At 37.9% G+C, this 17460-nt stretch overlaps 1 protein-coding gene and 1 long non-coding RNA gene across 2 annotated transcripts; both read right to left on the bottom strand.

The window, feature by feature from the left end:
- Positions 1-11730: 11730 nt before the first annotated feature.
- LOC114298918 (uncharacterized) lies at positions 11731-12804 on the bottom strand. The gene is made up of 3 exons (XR_003642143.2): positions 12604-12804; positions 12046-12262; positions 11731-11922 (listed from the first exon to the last, which is right to left on the bottom strand). It is a non-coding gene; the product is annotated as an uncharacterized LOC114298918 (long non-coding RNA).
- Positions 12805-14435: 1631 nt separating this feature from the next.
- LOC114298917 (uncharacterized) lies at positions 14436-17460 on the bottom strand. Its single transcript, XM_028243577.2, has 3 exons — positions 17149-17460; positions 15156-15652; positions 14436-15070 (listed from the first exon to the last, which is right to left on the bottom strand). Exons 2-3 carry the CDS (start codon positions 15339-15341, stop codon positions 14684-14686), a joined length of 573 nt encoding a protein of 190 aa, XP_028099378.2. The 5' UTR covers positions 15342-15652; positions 17149-17460; the 3' UTR covers positions 14436-14683.

Below are 17460 nucleotides of genomic sequence, written 5' to 3' on the forward strand. Positions count from 1 at the left end.
ACTAGTCCCTAATTCTATACAATCCTCATCTAAGCCTCCACCAGAAAATAGAGAAAATTTTCAAGAATCTGGAGAAACTAAAAAATTAAAAATAATAATAAAATAACTCTAAAAAAGTGGAAAGAAATTGGTGTAGGAGAGAGTGCTAATGGCCGACACCGGGGCTTGGGACGGAGATTCGGCATAGAATTCGATCAAGGGCAGCGAGGTGGCGGGCGATGAGCTTTCCGTCGGCGATGGCACCATGATTCTTCTTGCTAGGTGCAGAAGGTGTGACTGTGCCCTTGGGAAGGGCAGTTCGGTACAACCTGTCCTCCGGAGATGGTGCTTTGTTCTCCTTCTCTTCCTTGATTAGGAGTTTCCGGGCATGTGAAAAAGACATGAATGAAGCAGAAAATAGCATGAACACCATGAAAATCACAAGACTTGAGCGACCCATATGTAGAAATTGTATATAGATGGACAAATATGTGTATTGTATATGTAGAGAGGAAGAGAATAGAATGTGGGTATTATTGTTGGAGAGGAGAAATGTAATGGGGAGTGTTTTCTTGGGGGTTGGATGATATGTGTATATATATATTTAGAGAGAGAGAGAGAGAGAGAGAGAGAGAGAAGGAAGAGCTTGGGGATTAGTTCGGCTAAGTCAAAATCAGAAGTTGGTGTTGGAATTGAATACTGAGAGTGAGAGAGAGAGAGAGAGAGGTAGAGAGAGAGAGAGATTGTTGGGGACGAATCGAGTGTGGGAAGGCCGCGTGGGAGCTGACGGTGTGAGCTATGCCGGCGGCGGGGCCATGTTTTGTTTCTTGGCAATTTCATTCGCGCGCGCGCGCGTGTGTGGTGGAGTGGAGAGGAGTGGACCACCGTCCCCGAATATTGTTGACCCTCTAAGCCTAGGCTCAGCCTCTACGTCATGGCTCATATCTACTTAACTTCCAGTGCATAAAAAGTGACGGTTCTCCCCTAGATGACCTATTAAGCTCATCCACCAACACACCCTTTAAGCTTAGGCTCAGCCGCTACGTCATGGCTCATATCTACTCAACTTTCAGTGCATATAAAGTGAAGGTTCACCCCTTAGATGACCTATTAAGCTCATCCACCAACACCTGTATGGATTATCTATCTCTAAATAATTTTATTTTTTTATTTTAATTTATTCATAATTATTAAATATGTCTTAAAATTTTTATATTTTGAGATTTTCATATGCTCCAATAACTATAAATGAATTGAGACAAAAAAACAAAAAATTTTAGGAATAGAGAACCCTTGCACCCAGACCTTGCCCATTGCCTTTTTAGTCTCCACTCTCTTCATTAGTACTAAAAGTCAAGTATTACATTCACATCGAATCATTTGGATTTGTAATATCAGGTGTTTGTTACAAATTTTATATATATATATATATATATTATAATTTATTTTAATTTGAAAGTATTATATTATTTGGTGTATGAGTACGGAATAATCTTATCGTATAATCATGTTGATCAAGTTTGCACTCCTCCAAATGTTGTCGCTTTGCTTCCTGAAAACACAAACGTGAGTTAGCCGGTGGGTGTGTGTCAGATATCTCTCCGATGCCTAAGTCAGCGAATAGACAATAGACAAAAAGATTGTGATATCTGTACATAGGTCATGTCAAGAGCTTTTATAGATTCCCCCTGGCACAGTCTTAGTAGGATTCCAACTCTCCTTAGTAGAGTCCTGCTAGGAATTACACTCCTAGTCAAGAGTGTTTATCCTGATAACACTCTACTCACCACCAACCAAGTAAAATAGTTCTCTCCTTTGTCTAGGCTGGTGCAACTTAACCAAGCTAGCTTATTTCGATCATGCTCTCAACTAAGCAACGATGTAATGGCATTGACCGAGCTACACCTAGCTCGCCCTCCTACCTACAAAATACCTCGGCCAACTACTAGGGCTAGTTTTAGGTAGCTTGGTCAACCACTCCGCCCAATTTGGTATTCAAACAAAATGGAACCGAGCTACTCAAAGTCCATACCTCGGTCTTTAGCCCAACCCAGAACAGAGAGTAAAGGATCGTAGCTCGGCCAATATTTCTTTATAAATTACCCTCTCATTTGGTATAATTTTTATTTATAATTTATTAAATAGAAATAAATTAAATAAGTTAAAAAGATTAACTATCGAAAAGATTGATGAGATGTACACTTTTTGATTATTAATTTTTGCCTTTCAATAATCTTCACCAAATAGGGTTATGGACATTTAAACTAAAGATGTATTTATGAAAGTATTGAGTTAAAAAGTTCTAAGTTAATTTTTTTATATTTTTTATTAGAAGGATATTAATTTGTTTCAAAAGACACCTATATATCTCTAAGCATTACCAATTTGTTTATCTGTTTAAATGTCATCTATATGTACACTTTTCACCTATTTATTCACTTATTTATCCACCTCTCCACCGCCGCCACTGGCCACAATCAGATGGTCATCTGCCAGTCATTAATGACTTTTCCTGGCAATTTTTCCAACAATTTTTTCAGTGTCGACAATTTTTCAACTTATATCCTCAGCACTAAAAAAATTATTAAATATTTGACCAAATAACTTATGATCTCATAGGTGTGAACTTTTCACCAACTGTATTATTATTAGGAGTTGAACTTACCTCCCACAACTCGAACAATGTCCTCCAACCCAGATTATGGACCGAAGGAACTCCAACTCCTGATAATAATAAGATTAGTTGGTGAAAAGTCCATATCTATGGGACCATATGTTATTTGTTGCAAGGTTTAATATTTTTTTTATGATAAGGACATACGTTAAAAATTCTCTAAAAAAGTCGTCAATGCTGAAAAAATTTCAGGTAGTATTTCGAGCATCATCCATTGTCATTCATTTTTTGGGGTGTTGTCATAGCCTATTCAATTTATTACACTTGTGTCCAAAAAAATGAATGACAAATGTGTTTTTAAAAATAAACCATCCATCTTTTTTTTTTTTTTAACAAACATGATAAATTGAATAGGTTACAATTATTGGATGATTTCTTTTCTTTTTTGTAGATGATATGCATACACAAAAGATCCTACAAAATTAATAATTATGATCATCGAAATGGGACCTGTGGTGGGCATTACATACTTGGACAACATCCTTAAGCTTAGAATCCAACTTTTTGCTATTATAGAAAATGCTACATATAATTTTTTTAGGTAAATTACGCACCTCATTTGAGGTTTGGAGAAAATATAGTCAATCCCACACTTTTAACTTAATTATACCAACCTCCTTTTAGTATGGTTAAAACAACCAAAACTAATGCTAATGCTTAGTAGACACTGAAATAAATAAAAATAATTATAACTTTTAATAGGGAAAAGATAATAACATCATTTTTTTCATTCATAAGACTAACGCATTTATTGATGAAAAAGCGAATTAAAAGCTTGAGGGAGGTCATTGGAATTATGTCAAAAGTATGAGACTAACTATACTTTCTTCAAATCTTACGGGAGGTGAGTGTAAGTGAGTGAATTTTATATGTATTTATTAATATAAGTCTTATTATTCTAAGTCTAAATGTGAGAAAATGATGTGAGAAATATTTAGCATTGCTCTATTGTTAAAGTGTAAATAACACTATTACTCCTTAAAATATTACTCATTTCTTACTTTGATTCTGAAAATATTATATATTTTCACCTTAATCCAAACGCCAACAACCATTGAGGCTAAGGGGTAGTTTTGGTATTTTATTAAAAGTATAAACCTTTGTGGGAGTCGAGTTAAAAATTATACATTCAGCAAACAAATTTTAAAATGCATCGCCGATGGCCCAATCAAGCCTATACCTAACATTCGACAAATAGATCTTGAACCCATCACCGCTAGCCCAATTAGGCCTATACCTGATCAGGCATCATCAAGAGTTATGAGGTTGAGTAGTGACGCAGAGACTAGATGGCACGTCTAAGATCAAATGCTAATGATTAAAAGGCATTTATGCTGACTGCGAAGATAAGTTCAGCAGCCTATCCCAATCAAAATGGGTTGAAACTGTCCCTTTCTAGAGGTGTAATAGAGACATGGGCCCTGACACTGTAGTAAGGATAAAATAAGCTCAATTCACGTAAAGAAAGATCTACAAAAAGTCTCTATATAAAGAAGGAGAGAGAAAGAGAAAGATATGCAAGATCACCCAAGTTTACTTAATTCTTCAAATATAAACCATTCTCGTCTAGTGACTAACTTGGCCATTGGAATACTATTTTCGGCACCCCGGACTGGAGTGTTTATTGTTTCAGGCACAAGAATAAGAGTCAAATAATGGTCTGTTTGGGACAAGAAATATTGCAGAACTACCCCTCATAATTGGCACTTCCGACTAGAGTGTTTCTTGCTTCAAGCATAAGAGTAAGGGTCAAAGAAGGGTCTGTTAAAATGAAAAAATATTACAGAACCACCCCTTCATAATTGGTATCGTCTGTGGAAATATTCAAACTCATCCATAGCAGACCCAATTATAGCTCCTCCGATGAACGAAGCTGATATTATAGTAGCAGGGAAATCCGCCCTCCCGAATGGAACTCTTACGCAACAGGCTTGGAATTTTGACCCATTAACTCTATCTTTACCACCAACGTCCACAAAAAATACAATGCAGACTCTTATAGGCCAAGCTAAACACAATGAACAACGCTTTGACATCATGACTACTGAGAATGAGCGCCTTCGCCAAGAGTTATCAAAATCTCAGAAGGCTTCACGCCATAAATGTGGCCGGTCTTTGGTAAGAGGAATCGAACAACAGCACCCCCGAAGATGTAGAGATAGTAGTAGCTCTCTACGGGTTAATTGCAAGGTAAGCCTAGGAAATGTAATCGAGATGATAACTTAAGCTTGTCTGATGAAGATAACTCCTCGCGGGCATGACTACAAACGTGAAAATAAAAGGATGACGATTCCGACTTAGAGGACACACACAATTTGTTTGTACGGTAGCAAAGGCTGTCTTGCCCAAGAAGTTTAAAGCACCATCATTTACACTTTACAACGGCAATTTGGATTCCACTGACCATGTACATCATTATAAGCAAACTATGACGTTGCATGCAGATGATGAAGCACTTATGTATCGTATTTTTCAGAGTAGCCTAGGTCTTCTAGCTGTGAGGTGGTATTAAGAACTTCAGTCGGCTTCAATCAAGAGTTTCTATCAACTCCAAAAATCTTTCTGAGCCAAGTTCATCATGAATGAGATACATCCTAAACAAGCAGATTCCTTGCAGGCAATGAAGATTGGCCTCAATGAGACTCTAAGGGTGTACTCGGCACGATATTGGGAGTGTTTCAATTGTTGATGATCATTGCAATAACTCCATGGCCATTATTGCCTTTAAAATGGGACTTCATCTAGCCAATTCCCTTCGGAGTTCATTGACCCGAAAACTACCAAAGTCAGTTTGGGCTTTCATGAAGAAAGAGAAGTACTGTTATGGAAGATGATGTACTCCAAAGAAGTGCAGGGCTTCAAGTCTTAGAATTAGTGGCCCCAGTTGTGGCTCAACCACTAACAACTATACCCCTAACTAGGAAGGTTACACGACCAAGGAGAAGCCTAGAGTCAAGTGGGAGGTCTAGAAGGGATCACTGCCAAGGATCGTGCCAATACAATCAATAGTACCAAATTGATACCAGGCATCCATGCTGGTCTAACAAAAAGTACACAAAATTTAGGAAGTCGATCAGTCAAATCCTCCCAAAAATCAAACACCATACCTATTTCAAGTGGCCGACGAAAATGTCTTGGCCTCTAAATATGAGAAGAAGGGATCAGAGGTGCGAATATCACCAAGATCACGCCACTTGACTAATAAATGCTATGCCTTAAGAGATCATCTCGAGGATAAAGGATGGACATTACTCCGATTATCTCCTGAAAAAGACGGCACCAGCCAATGCTTTAACTATACAGTTAGATTCTCTCCCACTCAGCGTAATTCAAATGATTTATAGCGTCCAGTCTTTGAACAAGATCAACTCAGTCCAATTGCATTTGCATGAAGGGCCTACGTAGTCCCGTTTAGAGTTAGAGTCGCAACCAAAGAGGCAGCGAGGGGTGTTGATTAATGAGAGTAGTTTTTCTAATGATGATCTCATAGGGCTTACTCTTTACCATAATGATGCCCTAGTTGTGGAATTGAGGGTAAAGAGGTACTTTGTTGAATGAATCATCATCGATCAAGGGAGCACATCTGAAATTATGTACTACAAAACCTTCCTCAGACTTGGCCTAAAAGACGAGGTCTCAAACCAGCCGATTACCCTTTCTTTGGCTTCAATACCAACTTTGAATACCCTTTAAGCAAGATTGTGATTGTGTTGCCCGTTTATGCAGGCACCAAGACACTAGATATGGAATTCCTAGTTGTTAAGCTTCCATATTCTTTTAACATAATTACGAGTCAAACATGGCTTCATGCGACGACGGCTATGCCGAGCACTTACCATCAGTTTCTACAGTTCTCTACTGAGCACGGCATTAGCAAATTTTGAGATCTTAGAAATCAGCGAAAAATTGGTAGCTTACAACTCTCACCACAAAAACAAAGAAGCGAGAGGTCAATTCTATAGAGATTCTGGACTAAGAGATTCTAGACTAAGAGATTGTTGAAGATATAGGCAAAATTCCAACAGACAATGTAACCAAGGATTTGGATAAAGTCATGGTTTTTGAGGATCCAGAGAAGTTCTTCCTTATTCGAGCAGTTCTTCATGTTGCTGAATGACAGGAGCTGGTAGCCTTTCTTCTTGGCAGCATCAGTTGTTTTGCATGGACCCCAAATGAAATGTTCAGAGTCGATCCGGTAGTGGTTGTACATCAATCAAATGTGGACCCGAAGACCCTACCTGTTGTACAAAGAAGTCATCGATCGTCTGTTGAGCATACCATAGCAGTTGTTGAGGAAGTTAACAAATTATTGGAGGTTAGGGCAATATGGGAAGTGACTAATCTCACTTAGTTGTCCAACACTGTGGTGGTAAAGAAGAAGACGAGGATGTGGAGGTCTTATGTTGACTTCACGAATTTGAATAAGGCTTGTCAAAAGGATTGTTTTCTGTTTTCTCGAATTGATCAACTTGTGGATGCCACTGCATTTCACTAGAGAATGAGTTTCTTGGACACTTATCGGGCTATCATCAAATTGTCATGGACCCAGCCAACCAAGAAAAAATAACGTTTCTCACTCTAAGGGGAACCTATTGCTACAAGGTCATGCCTTTTGGACTAAAAAATGTCGAGGCAACTTACCAGAGGCTGGTTACCACCATGTTCAAAGACCAACTCAACAAAACTATGGAAGTGTATATTGATGATATGGTAGTGACGTCCAAAGAAAAGAGTGCTCATTTATCCGATCTTGCGACCACTTTTGACATACTTTGGAAGTACAAGATGAAACTCAATGCCTCAAAGTGTGCGTTTGGCATTGGCTCGGGCAAATTTCTTGGCTACGTCATGAATCACAGTGGAATAAAAGCCAATCCAAAGCAAATTAAGGCCATAATGAAACTCAGCTCTCACTGAATTGTTAAAGAGGTCTAGAAATTGATGGGCATAGCCGCAACATTGAATAGATTCATTAGCAAATCTTCTGATTGATGTAGGCCATTCTTTCAGGCTTTTTAGCAAAGCAAGTTGTTTAAGTGGACTCCAAAATGTCAAGAAGCTTTGAAGGGGCTAAAAACTTATCTCAGCTTCATCTCATTGTTGTCGACTCCAGAGCTAGGTGTTGAACTTGTTTTATACTTGGCAGTGTCAGATCATGCAGTTGTCGTCCTTCTCTGGGAAGAGCTCAACAAGTAGAGACCTATTTTATACGTCAGCAAAATAATGGTCGATGCAGAAACTCGGTATCTACCCTTGGAAAAGTTGATCCTAGCCCTTGTGGTGGCAACCATGAAATTGATGCATTATATCCAGGCCTAAACCATGAAGGTATTGACAGACCACCCCTCTTACTTAATACTTTGCCGAGTTGAGTCTTCTAGACGAGTGTCTAAGTGGGCACTAGAACTTGGGTAGTATGACCTTAAGTTTTTACCAAGGTCATCCATTAACGGTCAAGTCATTGCCAATTTCCTTGCTGAATTCACTAAACTGATAACGCTCGATGCCGAATTAAGCACACCAAGTCAATCGGACTCTCGTCCAGAGGAATTGTGCATGTACATGGGGGATGTATGGTAATTATATTGTGATGGATTGTCAAACTAGTGGGTAGTGGGGCATCAGTAGTTATTATGACCCCAAAGGGAGCCGTAATTGAGCAGTCAATCAAGCTTGGCTTTAATGCCTCAAATAACGAAGTCAATTATAAAGCTCTCTTTATTGGCCTAAAGAATTCTCTCCAAATGGTAGCCAAGCATCTACAAGTCTACTACGACTCTAAGTTGCTCATTAATTAGTTAAAAGGTGAATATGCTGCAAGAAATGATCGACTGGCGGCCTATATACGAACGACCAATGCTTTGTTAAGAAAATTTGATAGCCACTTTGTTGAAAAAATTTGATAGCCATGAACTAAATCAATTAACCTGGGATCAAAATACTTATGCTGATGCTTTGGCATGTCTGGCCTCAACTTTCAACTTAGAGGTCAAGCATATCATTGAAATGAGTTTTGTTCCAAGACCCAGTTTTGATCTAATGCAAAAGCCCTTTGTACTTGTAATCTAGAGGGGTCTGAGTTTGATGGATCCTATAGTTACATTTCTAACTTCTAAACAGCTGCCAAAGGATAACGAAGAGGCTCACAACTACGTAACAAGGCCCTAAGATATTATCTTAACCCCGAGGGAAAATTATACAATAAATCTCTTTCGAGGCCTTACCTTGAGTGTGTCCATTCGGACAAGATAAAAGATTTCCTCGCTAAAATTCATGAGGGAAGTTGTGGTACCCCTTCGAGAGGTAGATCATTGGTTCATAGGTTAGTGACTCAAGGATATTAGTGGCCGACCATGCGTGTTGATGTAGAATAATATATTAAAAAATGCGAGCAAAGCCAAAGGTTTTCTCATTTTAAGCACTTGTTTGCCGAAGACCTTACTTGTTTGACTAGTCCCTAGCATTTTGCTCAGTGGGGATTAGACATCGTGGGATCACTACCGAGAGCACCAGGGAATAAATAGTTTTTTATCGTTGTAACCTATTATTTCACCAAGTGGGTAGAGGTAGATATGTTGGCCAATATAAGGGATATAGATGTCAGATGTTTCGTATGAAAGAGTTTATAACATGATTTGGCATCCCAAGGCAGTTATATTGATTATGAGACTCAGTTTGATTGCAGGGTTTATTGTGAGTTGTGTGATATGTATAGGATTCAGCCTTAGTTTTCTTCACTGGCTCATCCACAAAGCAACGTCCAAGCTGAGGCCTCTAACAAAGTCGTTCTGGACAGCATCAAGAAGTGTTTGGAGAAAGCAAAGGGGTATGGGTAGAAAAGTTTTCCCAGTGTGCTTTGGGCGCATCGAACAAGGCCGAGAAGATCCACCGAGGAAACCTCGTTTGCCATGTCCTTCGATAAAAAGGAAATCATACCCCTCAAAATTGGACTACCATCTCTCTGAACTAGGGCCTTCGATACTGGTGAGAATGATATGATGCTAGCACTTGATATGGATTTAATTGAAGAAGGATGAGATAGGGTACTGGTCAAATTGGCCCGATATCTATAGCAGTCGGTTATGTTTTACAATCAAAGGATGCAAATTTGCTATTATATGCCTAGGGAATTGGTCTTAAAGAAAGTTTTGCCTGCTAGAAAAAACCCCACCAACGGCTAGCTTAGCCCAAATTGGGATGACCCTTATCAGATAGATTCCATTGGCAGGGCAAAAGCATATCATCTATCAGATATGAGTGGCAAGAAATTACCCCCGCCTTGGAACTCTAAGCATTTGTATAATTTACTATTAATATAAGTTTTTTGGTTTTCTACTTTTTTGTAATTAATAACTTTGTATCATTTTGTACAGGCAATCAATGACATGGAATGTACTATTCACAATCCTTGCAATGTTTGTGATTGATCCCCGCATAAAGCCAATAAAAGATTCTGAATTCAGAGCACTCTTTGTACTCAGCACAGAGTGCCATCAATAAAAGCCTCCACATTTGGAGAAACGTAAGCTATAGACATTATTTGCAACACAAGTAACCTTTAAATTCATTTTATTAAGAAAACAGGTACAAATTACTTGACATAAATGGAAATTACATTATGAGTTTACATATAAAAGAATAGATAACCAGATTTGTCTGTTTGAACCTAAGAATCAAATTGGGCCTTCATCTTTGTCATCTGTCTTCTCAGCATCATATGTCTCAAATGAAATTATGAAGTCCTTAGAGTGGAGACTCAACATTTGTACCCACCGATTGAAGGGCCTTCGTCTATCCATGCTTGAATCTACTATTTTCACATTAGCAGAGGTCATTGGCGAGCTTTTTAATGGTTGTTTTCATGCTGAGCGCATTCCCTTCTAAAAACCCATGGTTATAAGCTTCGCTTTGGTGATGGTCCGTCAAGAAAAATTGTGCCGTTTCTATATCAGATAAGGCACGATCCATTTGGCGTTGTACTCCTTTGTTTTGGGCCATTGCCAATCAATAGCCCCTGCCGTTTTTTGTTCTGCCACTCTGGCTTTCGGACCTCTGATTTGGCCTTTGTCTCGCCTTCGGCCAACTGCTGCTCTAAGTTCTAAATTAATCCGTCTTTTTGCCCAATTTTGGCCTGGGCAGTACGAATACGCATGCCAATCTCGTGTAAACTATAGAGCCCCCTTACGATCTCATGAATGCCTTGTTGAAACATTTCATAGTCGTTCAAGTTGGTTAATGACCTTTCAACTTTTTCAAGGAAGATTTGGCGTGCAAAGTCCACGGCTACATTGGGATCGTTGACCAATAAAGTCACCTCTATCATTGGCATGTTCCTAATAAAAATTGTGAAGCTCAAAAGACGAGACAGCCTACTCAGCTCGCCTATAATCGGGGTGCCAGCTGTCCTGTTACCCTCTTTGTTACGTCCATTCCCTCTAGGAGATTTGTTTCACTGCTCCTGTGGATCGAAGCTCCGATGACATTACAACAAATTGCATTTTTGGCGACTAAATACTTAGTCACCAAAAGTCAGATTTTGGTCGCCGAAACATTTTCCCGACTTAACTTTTTCATCACTAGCTTTGTCGCGGGAGGATTGTCGGGGAAGGTATTGGCAACTAAAAAATATTCAGTCACCAAAAGTCCTAAATTGGCGACTAATTTTTAGTCGCCAAAAGTAAAGGTATTGGCGACAAACAAAATCTTTAGTCGCTAAAAGGCTAAATTGACGACTAATTTTTTAGTCGCCAAAAGCTTAAAATTAAATTTAATATCACATTTTCAGCTACTAAAATTTTTATCACCAAAAGGTGAATTATGTAGGGCAACCAAAGTTTTAGTCGCAAATTTTCTATTTTTTGTTCATCTTTCTTTTTTTAGCTACTAAATGTTTAGTCACCTAAAGTCTAATTTTTTTGTTAAGCTACTAAAATTTTAGTCGCCTATCCCACACAACCTGTAATAGGTATGAAAACAAAACAATACATATATGTTATCACCCATTCCACAACACACATTTCACTTACAACCATAAAAAAAAAAAAAAAAAAAAAAAAAAAAAAAAAGAAGAAGAAGAAGAAGAAGAAGAAGAATAACTTTTAATGGCAAATTCTATACAAACCAAGTATTTCCAACTGAAAATAATAATTTCATACAGAACAAATAAGCATACAAAAATCATGTCCTCCATCAAAAGCTTATTCATTGCAGTTAACTTCCTATTCACAATTTGAAGACTGGATGTCTCCTTTCGCTGCTTCTCTCTACATCTGTGTATAGGAATTATACATAACACCATAGCAATACAAATTAATTAATGATCAAACATCAAAAGACACCGTAAAAGGTGAAAAAATTTCAATCAGAAATTAGATTTGAATTCCATAAACTACCTTTGGTTCTGAAACCAAACTTTGATCTGCTTTGGATCAATGTTGGAGAGAATTCGGCATTCGTGAATCAGCTATTGCCGACAAAGTGAACTCAGTTTAGGGCATTCATGGTAAACCCTTTCGAGGGCTTTGACTTGCTCTGGCATGGACCTCACATATTTTCCATTGTCCATTCCCATTTTACTCTCTTTGCAGGACGAAGTCACCCCCATCATCACTTCAAAAATTTAAAACAACAAAAAATCCTCAATTTGCACAAACCAAACATAAACCCTTAATTTATTTTTATTTTTTTTTCAAATCTTTTTGCCAATTAAACACCAATCTAATCCTAAATCAGCAGAGTATCAAAATCCTAAATCTACAAATTCTGAACTCTCTAAATCAAACAAGCATATTGGAAACACTAATCTATAGTTCCTAAAATCAAACCAAGCAATCCTCTACCTCTGCTAATATTCAACAACTCAAATACCCAAAAGTTGATACCATTCAAAGATTATTATGACCACACAGACAACTATACATACATATATTTATCTAAACTAGTGGCCTCACCACTATTTGTGAGGGAGGAGCCGTCGATCGAGCTTCTGTGGGTAATGAATCTTAAGCGACAGTGACCAACAAGAAGGTGAATCGGTGCTCCGGTTGCTGGCGAACGTAAAGAGGACCAGCGGAGGAGAGTTGTTCCGTAGCTGGTGGAGCGGCGGTGAGAGTGAGAGGGGAGAGGAGGAGAGTTGTTCCGTAGCTGGTGGAGCGGCGGTGAGAGTGAGAGGGGAGAGGAGCAGTAGAGAGAGAGAGAGAGAGAGAGAGAGAGACACTGAAGAGAGAAAGGCGCAAGTTTTTTTTGGTTTGGGTTTGGAAACAATATATATATATATATATATGGTTATTGGTCATTTTACACAATTCGCGACTAAACATTTTGGTCGTCAATTAATTTTATAAATCCCTCCAAAATTTAAAATGTCTCCCTCCAAATTTTTTAGTTCTTTGGCTACTAAAATATTTTTTAGTCACTGAAAATAAATTTTTGGTAACCAAACTTCTGGACGCCAAAGATAAAAAGTAAATTTTTATTTTTCATTCGGCGACTAAATAACTTTAGTAGCCAAAACTAATTACATAGTGACTAAAATATTTTTTAGTTGCTGAAAATAAATTTTTGACGACCAAACTTTTGGTCACCAAAGATAAAAATTAAGTTTTTGTTTTTCATTCAGTGACTAAATAATTTTAGTAGCCAAAATTAACTATACAGTGACCAAAAATTATTTTAGTCGCCAATTATGGCATTTTTAGCGACTAAATTTTTTTTAGTCGCCAATAATCAATATACCTTGACTAAAAAAAATTAGTAGCTAAATATTGTACTTTTGCCGACTAATATAATTTTTGGTCGCCAATTCCACAACTTTTGGCAACTAATTTTTTTTTAGTCGCCAAATTTGGTCGCCAAAAGTGCAATTTGTTATAGTGTGAGGTTCGTAGGGTGATCGTCGTTAATTTTTTTCCTTCATTTCCACTAGAACTTTGTGACTAGAATTGTCATGCAACTGTTGTTCCATCGCTAGGTCCAAATCAGTGAGGCTTCTCGTTTTACCTCTACTATTGAAGAAGACACCTCCAGCATTCCAGAAGGGTTTCAGTGGTTCTTATATGAGAATGTTTTTCATTGTTTTTTAATCGATCAAGCACTCTTTAAAACGTGGGAGCAGTGGGTTGCGGTTTTCACTAGACAAATGAATTCTCCCACTTCAAACATCTATTAAAGCCACCAATAGAATCAGCCAGGCACGCATTCCTCTAAATAGCCATTTCCTTTTCAAAGCACTTGGATGATTGCCACATGTCAGACAGATTATCGCTTCATCTAGCTTGCGCATCACCGTTTATTAGGCCAACTCTATGATTATTGGCTTCTGTTGGAACAGTTTCTATTTCCTAATCGGGGCAAGGGCATAACGATTTCCATTTATTCGGCAAAGGTTCCCCTGTTTGTAAAATTAAGTGCTCATTGTTGAGTTCATGAATACAGTTAAATAGGCAACATATGTTCCTCTATTTTTAAAGTGCTCACTGCCGAGTTCATATATACAGTTCATTTGGCAACAGTTCTCCCATTTGAGAACTTCTATTCCTAGCGCCGATTTGGTGGACAGTAAGTTGGTGTGTTTCCCCCTAAAAATGTCATTCAGCGAGAAACATACGTCATTCGGCAAGAAATGTATATTGTTATATTATCATATTTACAATAGGTGTGACCTATTTGAACTCATGTTTCCAAGCTTAAACATAATTGTTTCGTTCAAAATTTTACCAAGCCATGATTATCAAGTGTTCGAGCGTAACATTATTTGTTTGGCAGCAATATTAACTGAGTATGATTTAGTAAAAAAAGTTGTTTTCATTGATAAATTGAATTAGTACAAATCATTTTTCAAATGAAAATAACCCTATCTAAGAGCACAACAACAACCTAAAAAATAAAAACAACAAAACCAAAATACAGAAAGCATATGTAAAGTAAGTCAGCATCTCAACTACTCGGGGTTAGAGTTAAGAACTTCAACGCCTTCATTTTAAACGGGATTGGCACATCCAAAGTAACCTTGGCTACTGCAAGGGCCTTTGTCTATCCATGCTTAAACCCTCTGTTTTCAAACCTTTGCACTTTGTCGGCGTAGTAGTTCATTGTTAGCTTTTCCCCCTTCTTGAATGCATCAGTTGCTGCTTGTTGTACCTCAGTGATTTGAGCTCTCACCTTTCGCAGATCCTTTTCAGCCACCTTACACGATGCTTCAACAGTTGTCATTTTTTCTTTAGCAGGAAGGTGAAGCTCCTCGATGTTTTCAGTCTGCTCAGCCTCCGTTATGGTTCGCTTGGCCGCAGCGCTCTTAGTTGCAACTACAAGGTCAGTAACTTTCATATGAACTTTCTTCTCTTTAGACACAACTTGTTCATTGAGCTGGCTAATCAGGGTCACTACTTGGCAATGTTGACGACCAATGTCGGCGATCCTCTGGACAACTTGCAAATAAAGTATTAGAATCAGGTTAACCAACACAAATTACAAATATATGACCATAATTCGGCAGAGTACTAACCAAAATCATCGATTGAGTCACCATGGCAATGGCAACCACATCATGTTTACCCCTAAATATCTTTTTGTCTGCTGGAAGCATGATAGCATTGGCCAGACTTAGGGCAATGTAGGTATCCTTGAACACGAAAGCGCTCATCAGCGTGTTGGCATCCTTGACCATTGGAAAAATCACAAAAGGCTGCATGATGTCCAGTGTCAGGGAGACGCGTACCTTTTTCTTTGTAGGTTCGCTCGACTCGACAGGGCGTTTCGAGCTGCTCTGCTCTTGTTCAGCATGGCCTACTACTAAACTAGCAATTTCATGGGATAATTCAGTAGAGGCCTCAACCTTTTTTTGCGCGGAAACTTCTTCCGCTAGTTGAACTACCGCTTCTCCACTCCTGTTGACAATATTTGATAGCCAGTTTTTGGCCTTGGCAACCAACTTTTCAGTATTTCGCCATTTGGCAAGTTAAGATAAAGATAGCTTCTTGGCGCCCATGTATTCTCTTACACCTGGAATGTAACGCAACGAAAATTGGGTAGGGTATATCTATTTATGCAACAAAACCCACATGATAGACAAACATATATATATAGCTAACTATTCCATACATCCATTTCCATTAAATCCCAAATGCCAAATACATGCTATTCACATGTCAATGCCTCAGTTCCAATCCCAAGCATACATTTTACAACAAGTACGAAATGGAAGCCAAACAGATAATAAGTGCCCTACAAGCTTACAAATTTATCCAAGAACATTATTGGTTACACAAAATAGAGTTTCAACTCAACGCAAATACAACCATGGGCATACATTCGACAAATAACAATAAAAAAAAAATGAAGCCTTAGCTCCAAGTCCTCCCAAGTCAATACCTTGACGGAGGCATAACACTTGTACCTAAAATGGTTTCCCTTATAGGGTGAGTCACAGCCCAGTAAAGATATACTACACAACATATGAACCATGACAAGACTAAAGAGGACTATGCTCATGCCATACTCATGATAAAACAATTTATCTCTCTTTTTATAAAACATGCAATGCTGAAATGCAACAACAGATATAAAACCATTTCCATTTTAAACCATATCTGTTACATGAATACAGGCTCTGTGAATCTTTAGGTGAGTGTCTGTAAGTAGGCCCTAATGCACTATCACTGTCATTTTTACCAGTAAACTGGAAGGCTCGACACCTAACCGCGGGGTTCTACACCCCCTACCCAGATTCACCAAGTATTCATCTTTTCACAAACAGATACATTTCCAAACATTTCTCAAAAGCAAATACATTTCCAATAAAATGAATGTAATGCAATGTCCAATGCAACAAATGAGGAATGTGGTTCAATTTACCTAAGTCTCATGCATTTCTAAAACAATCATGGCTATCCTCTACCGATAGCCCAAAATAGATATTTCTAAACAAATATTTAAACAATTAAATTCCAAAAATTTCGATAAATACAATCTATTCCACATCTCATCAAATATGAACAACTACACTAGTTTTCATATCACAATCACGTCTGATAACCTCTCAAAGTTCATTTCTAATCGTGTCGGCTTTATTCCAACAGATACATTAAACAAAATAATACCGTTAATGCCCAAGAAAACATTATTTTCTTTCCAAACTCATTCTTCAAACATTATTCAATTATGGCATCGTATTTTGATCGAAAGCCCCAAAAGTTAAGTGTAATTCCTTTGTTTTCTTTAAAAATACTTTTTTGGTCATAAACCGGTAAAAATTTCAAAACCAATCGAATCGAAGTCCGTTTTTGTTCAAATTTAAAACATAACTCTTTCATAACCTTACAAATATATTCAAAGTTTACACTTTCGCAATTTAGGCATCAACTTTTTATTTTTCTCAAAATTTCTCTTTTAAGCAAATAAATCACAAAATTTTCAAAAATTCTAATTAAATTATTTGTAACTCTAAGCTCCCTATAATCAAGTAAAAGTGCATACAGAAGTGTAGGAAAAATCCATACCTCAAGGTAGAAGCGGAAACAAGCAAAAATCCAAATTTTCGATTTTGTCGAATTTCGATCTCCACCGGTCAAAATGTTGCTCTCGCCAAGCTCTTCATTTTGGCCTCAAGAACTAGGGTCTAAAACTTAATCGATTTTGGTGGATCAAAGGTTTTATATGATGAATGTCAAATGAAAAAAAATAAAAATCTATGAGGGAGAGAGAATTGAGCTGAGAGAGAGAGAGAAAAAAAGAGGACCGAAAGTGGGAGAGAGAGCAAAGTAGCTCTCTGGAAATTGCAAAGAAAAGAATGGCAAGGGGTGGACAACCCC

The sequence above is a fragment of the Camellia sinensis genome, chromosome 9 (assembly GCF_055761805.1).
Source record: "Camellia sinensis isolate YWXY chromosome 9, ASM5576180v1, whole genome shotgun sequence".
NCBI classification, from domain to species: domain Eukaryota; kingdom Viridiplantae; phylum Streptophyta; class Magnoliopsida; order Ericales; family Theaceae; genus Camellia; species Camellia sinensis.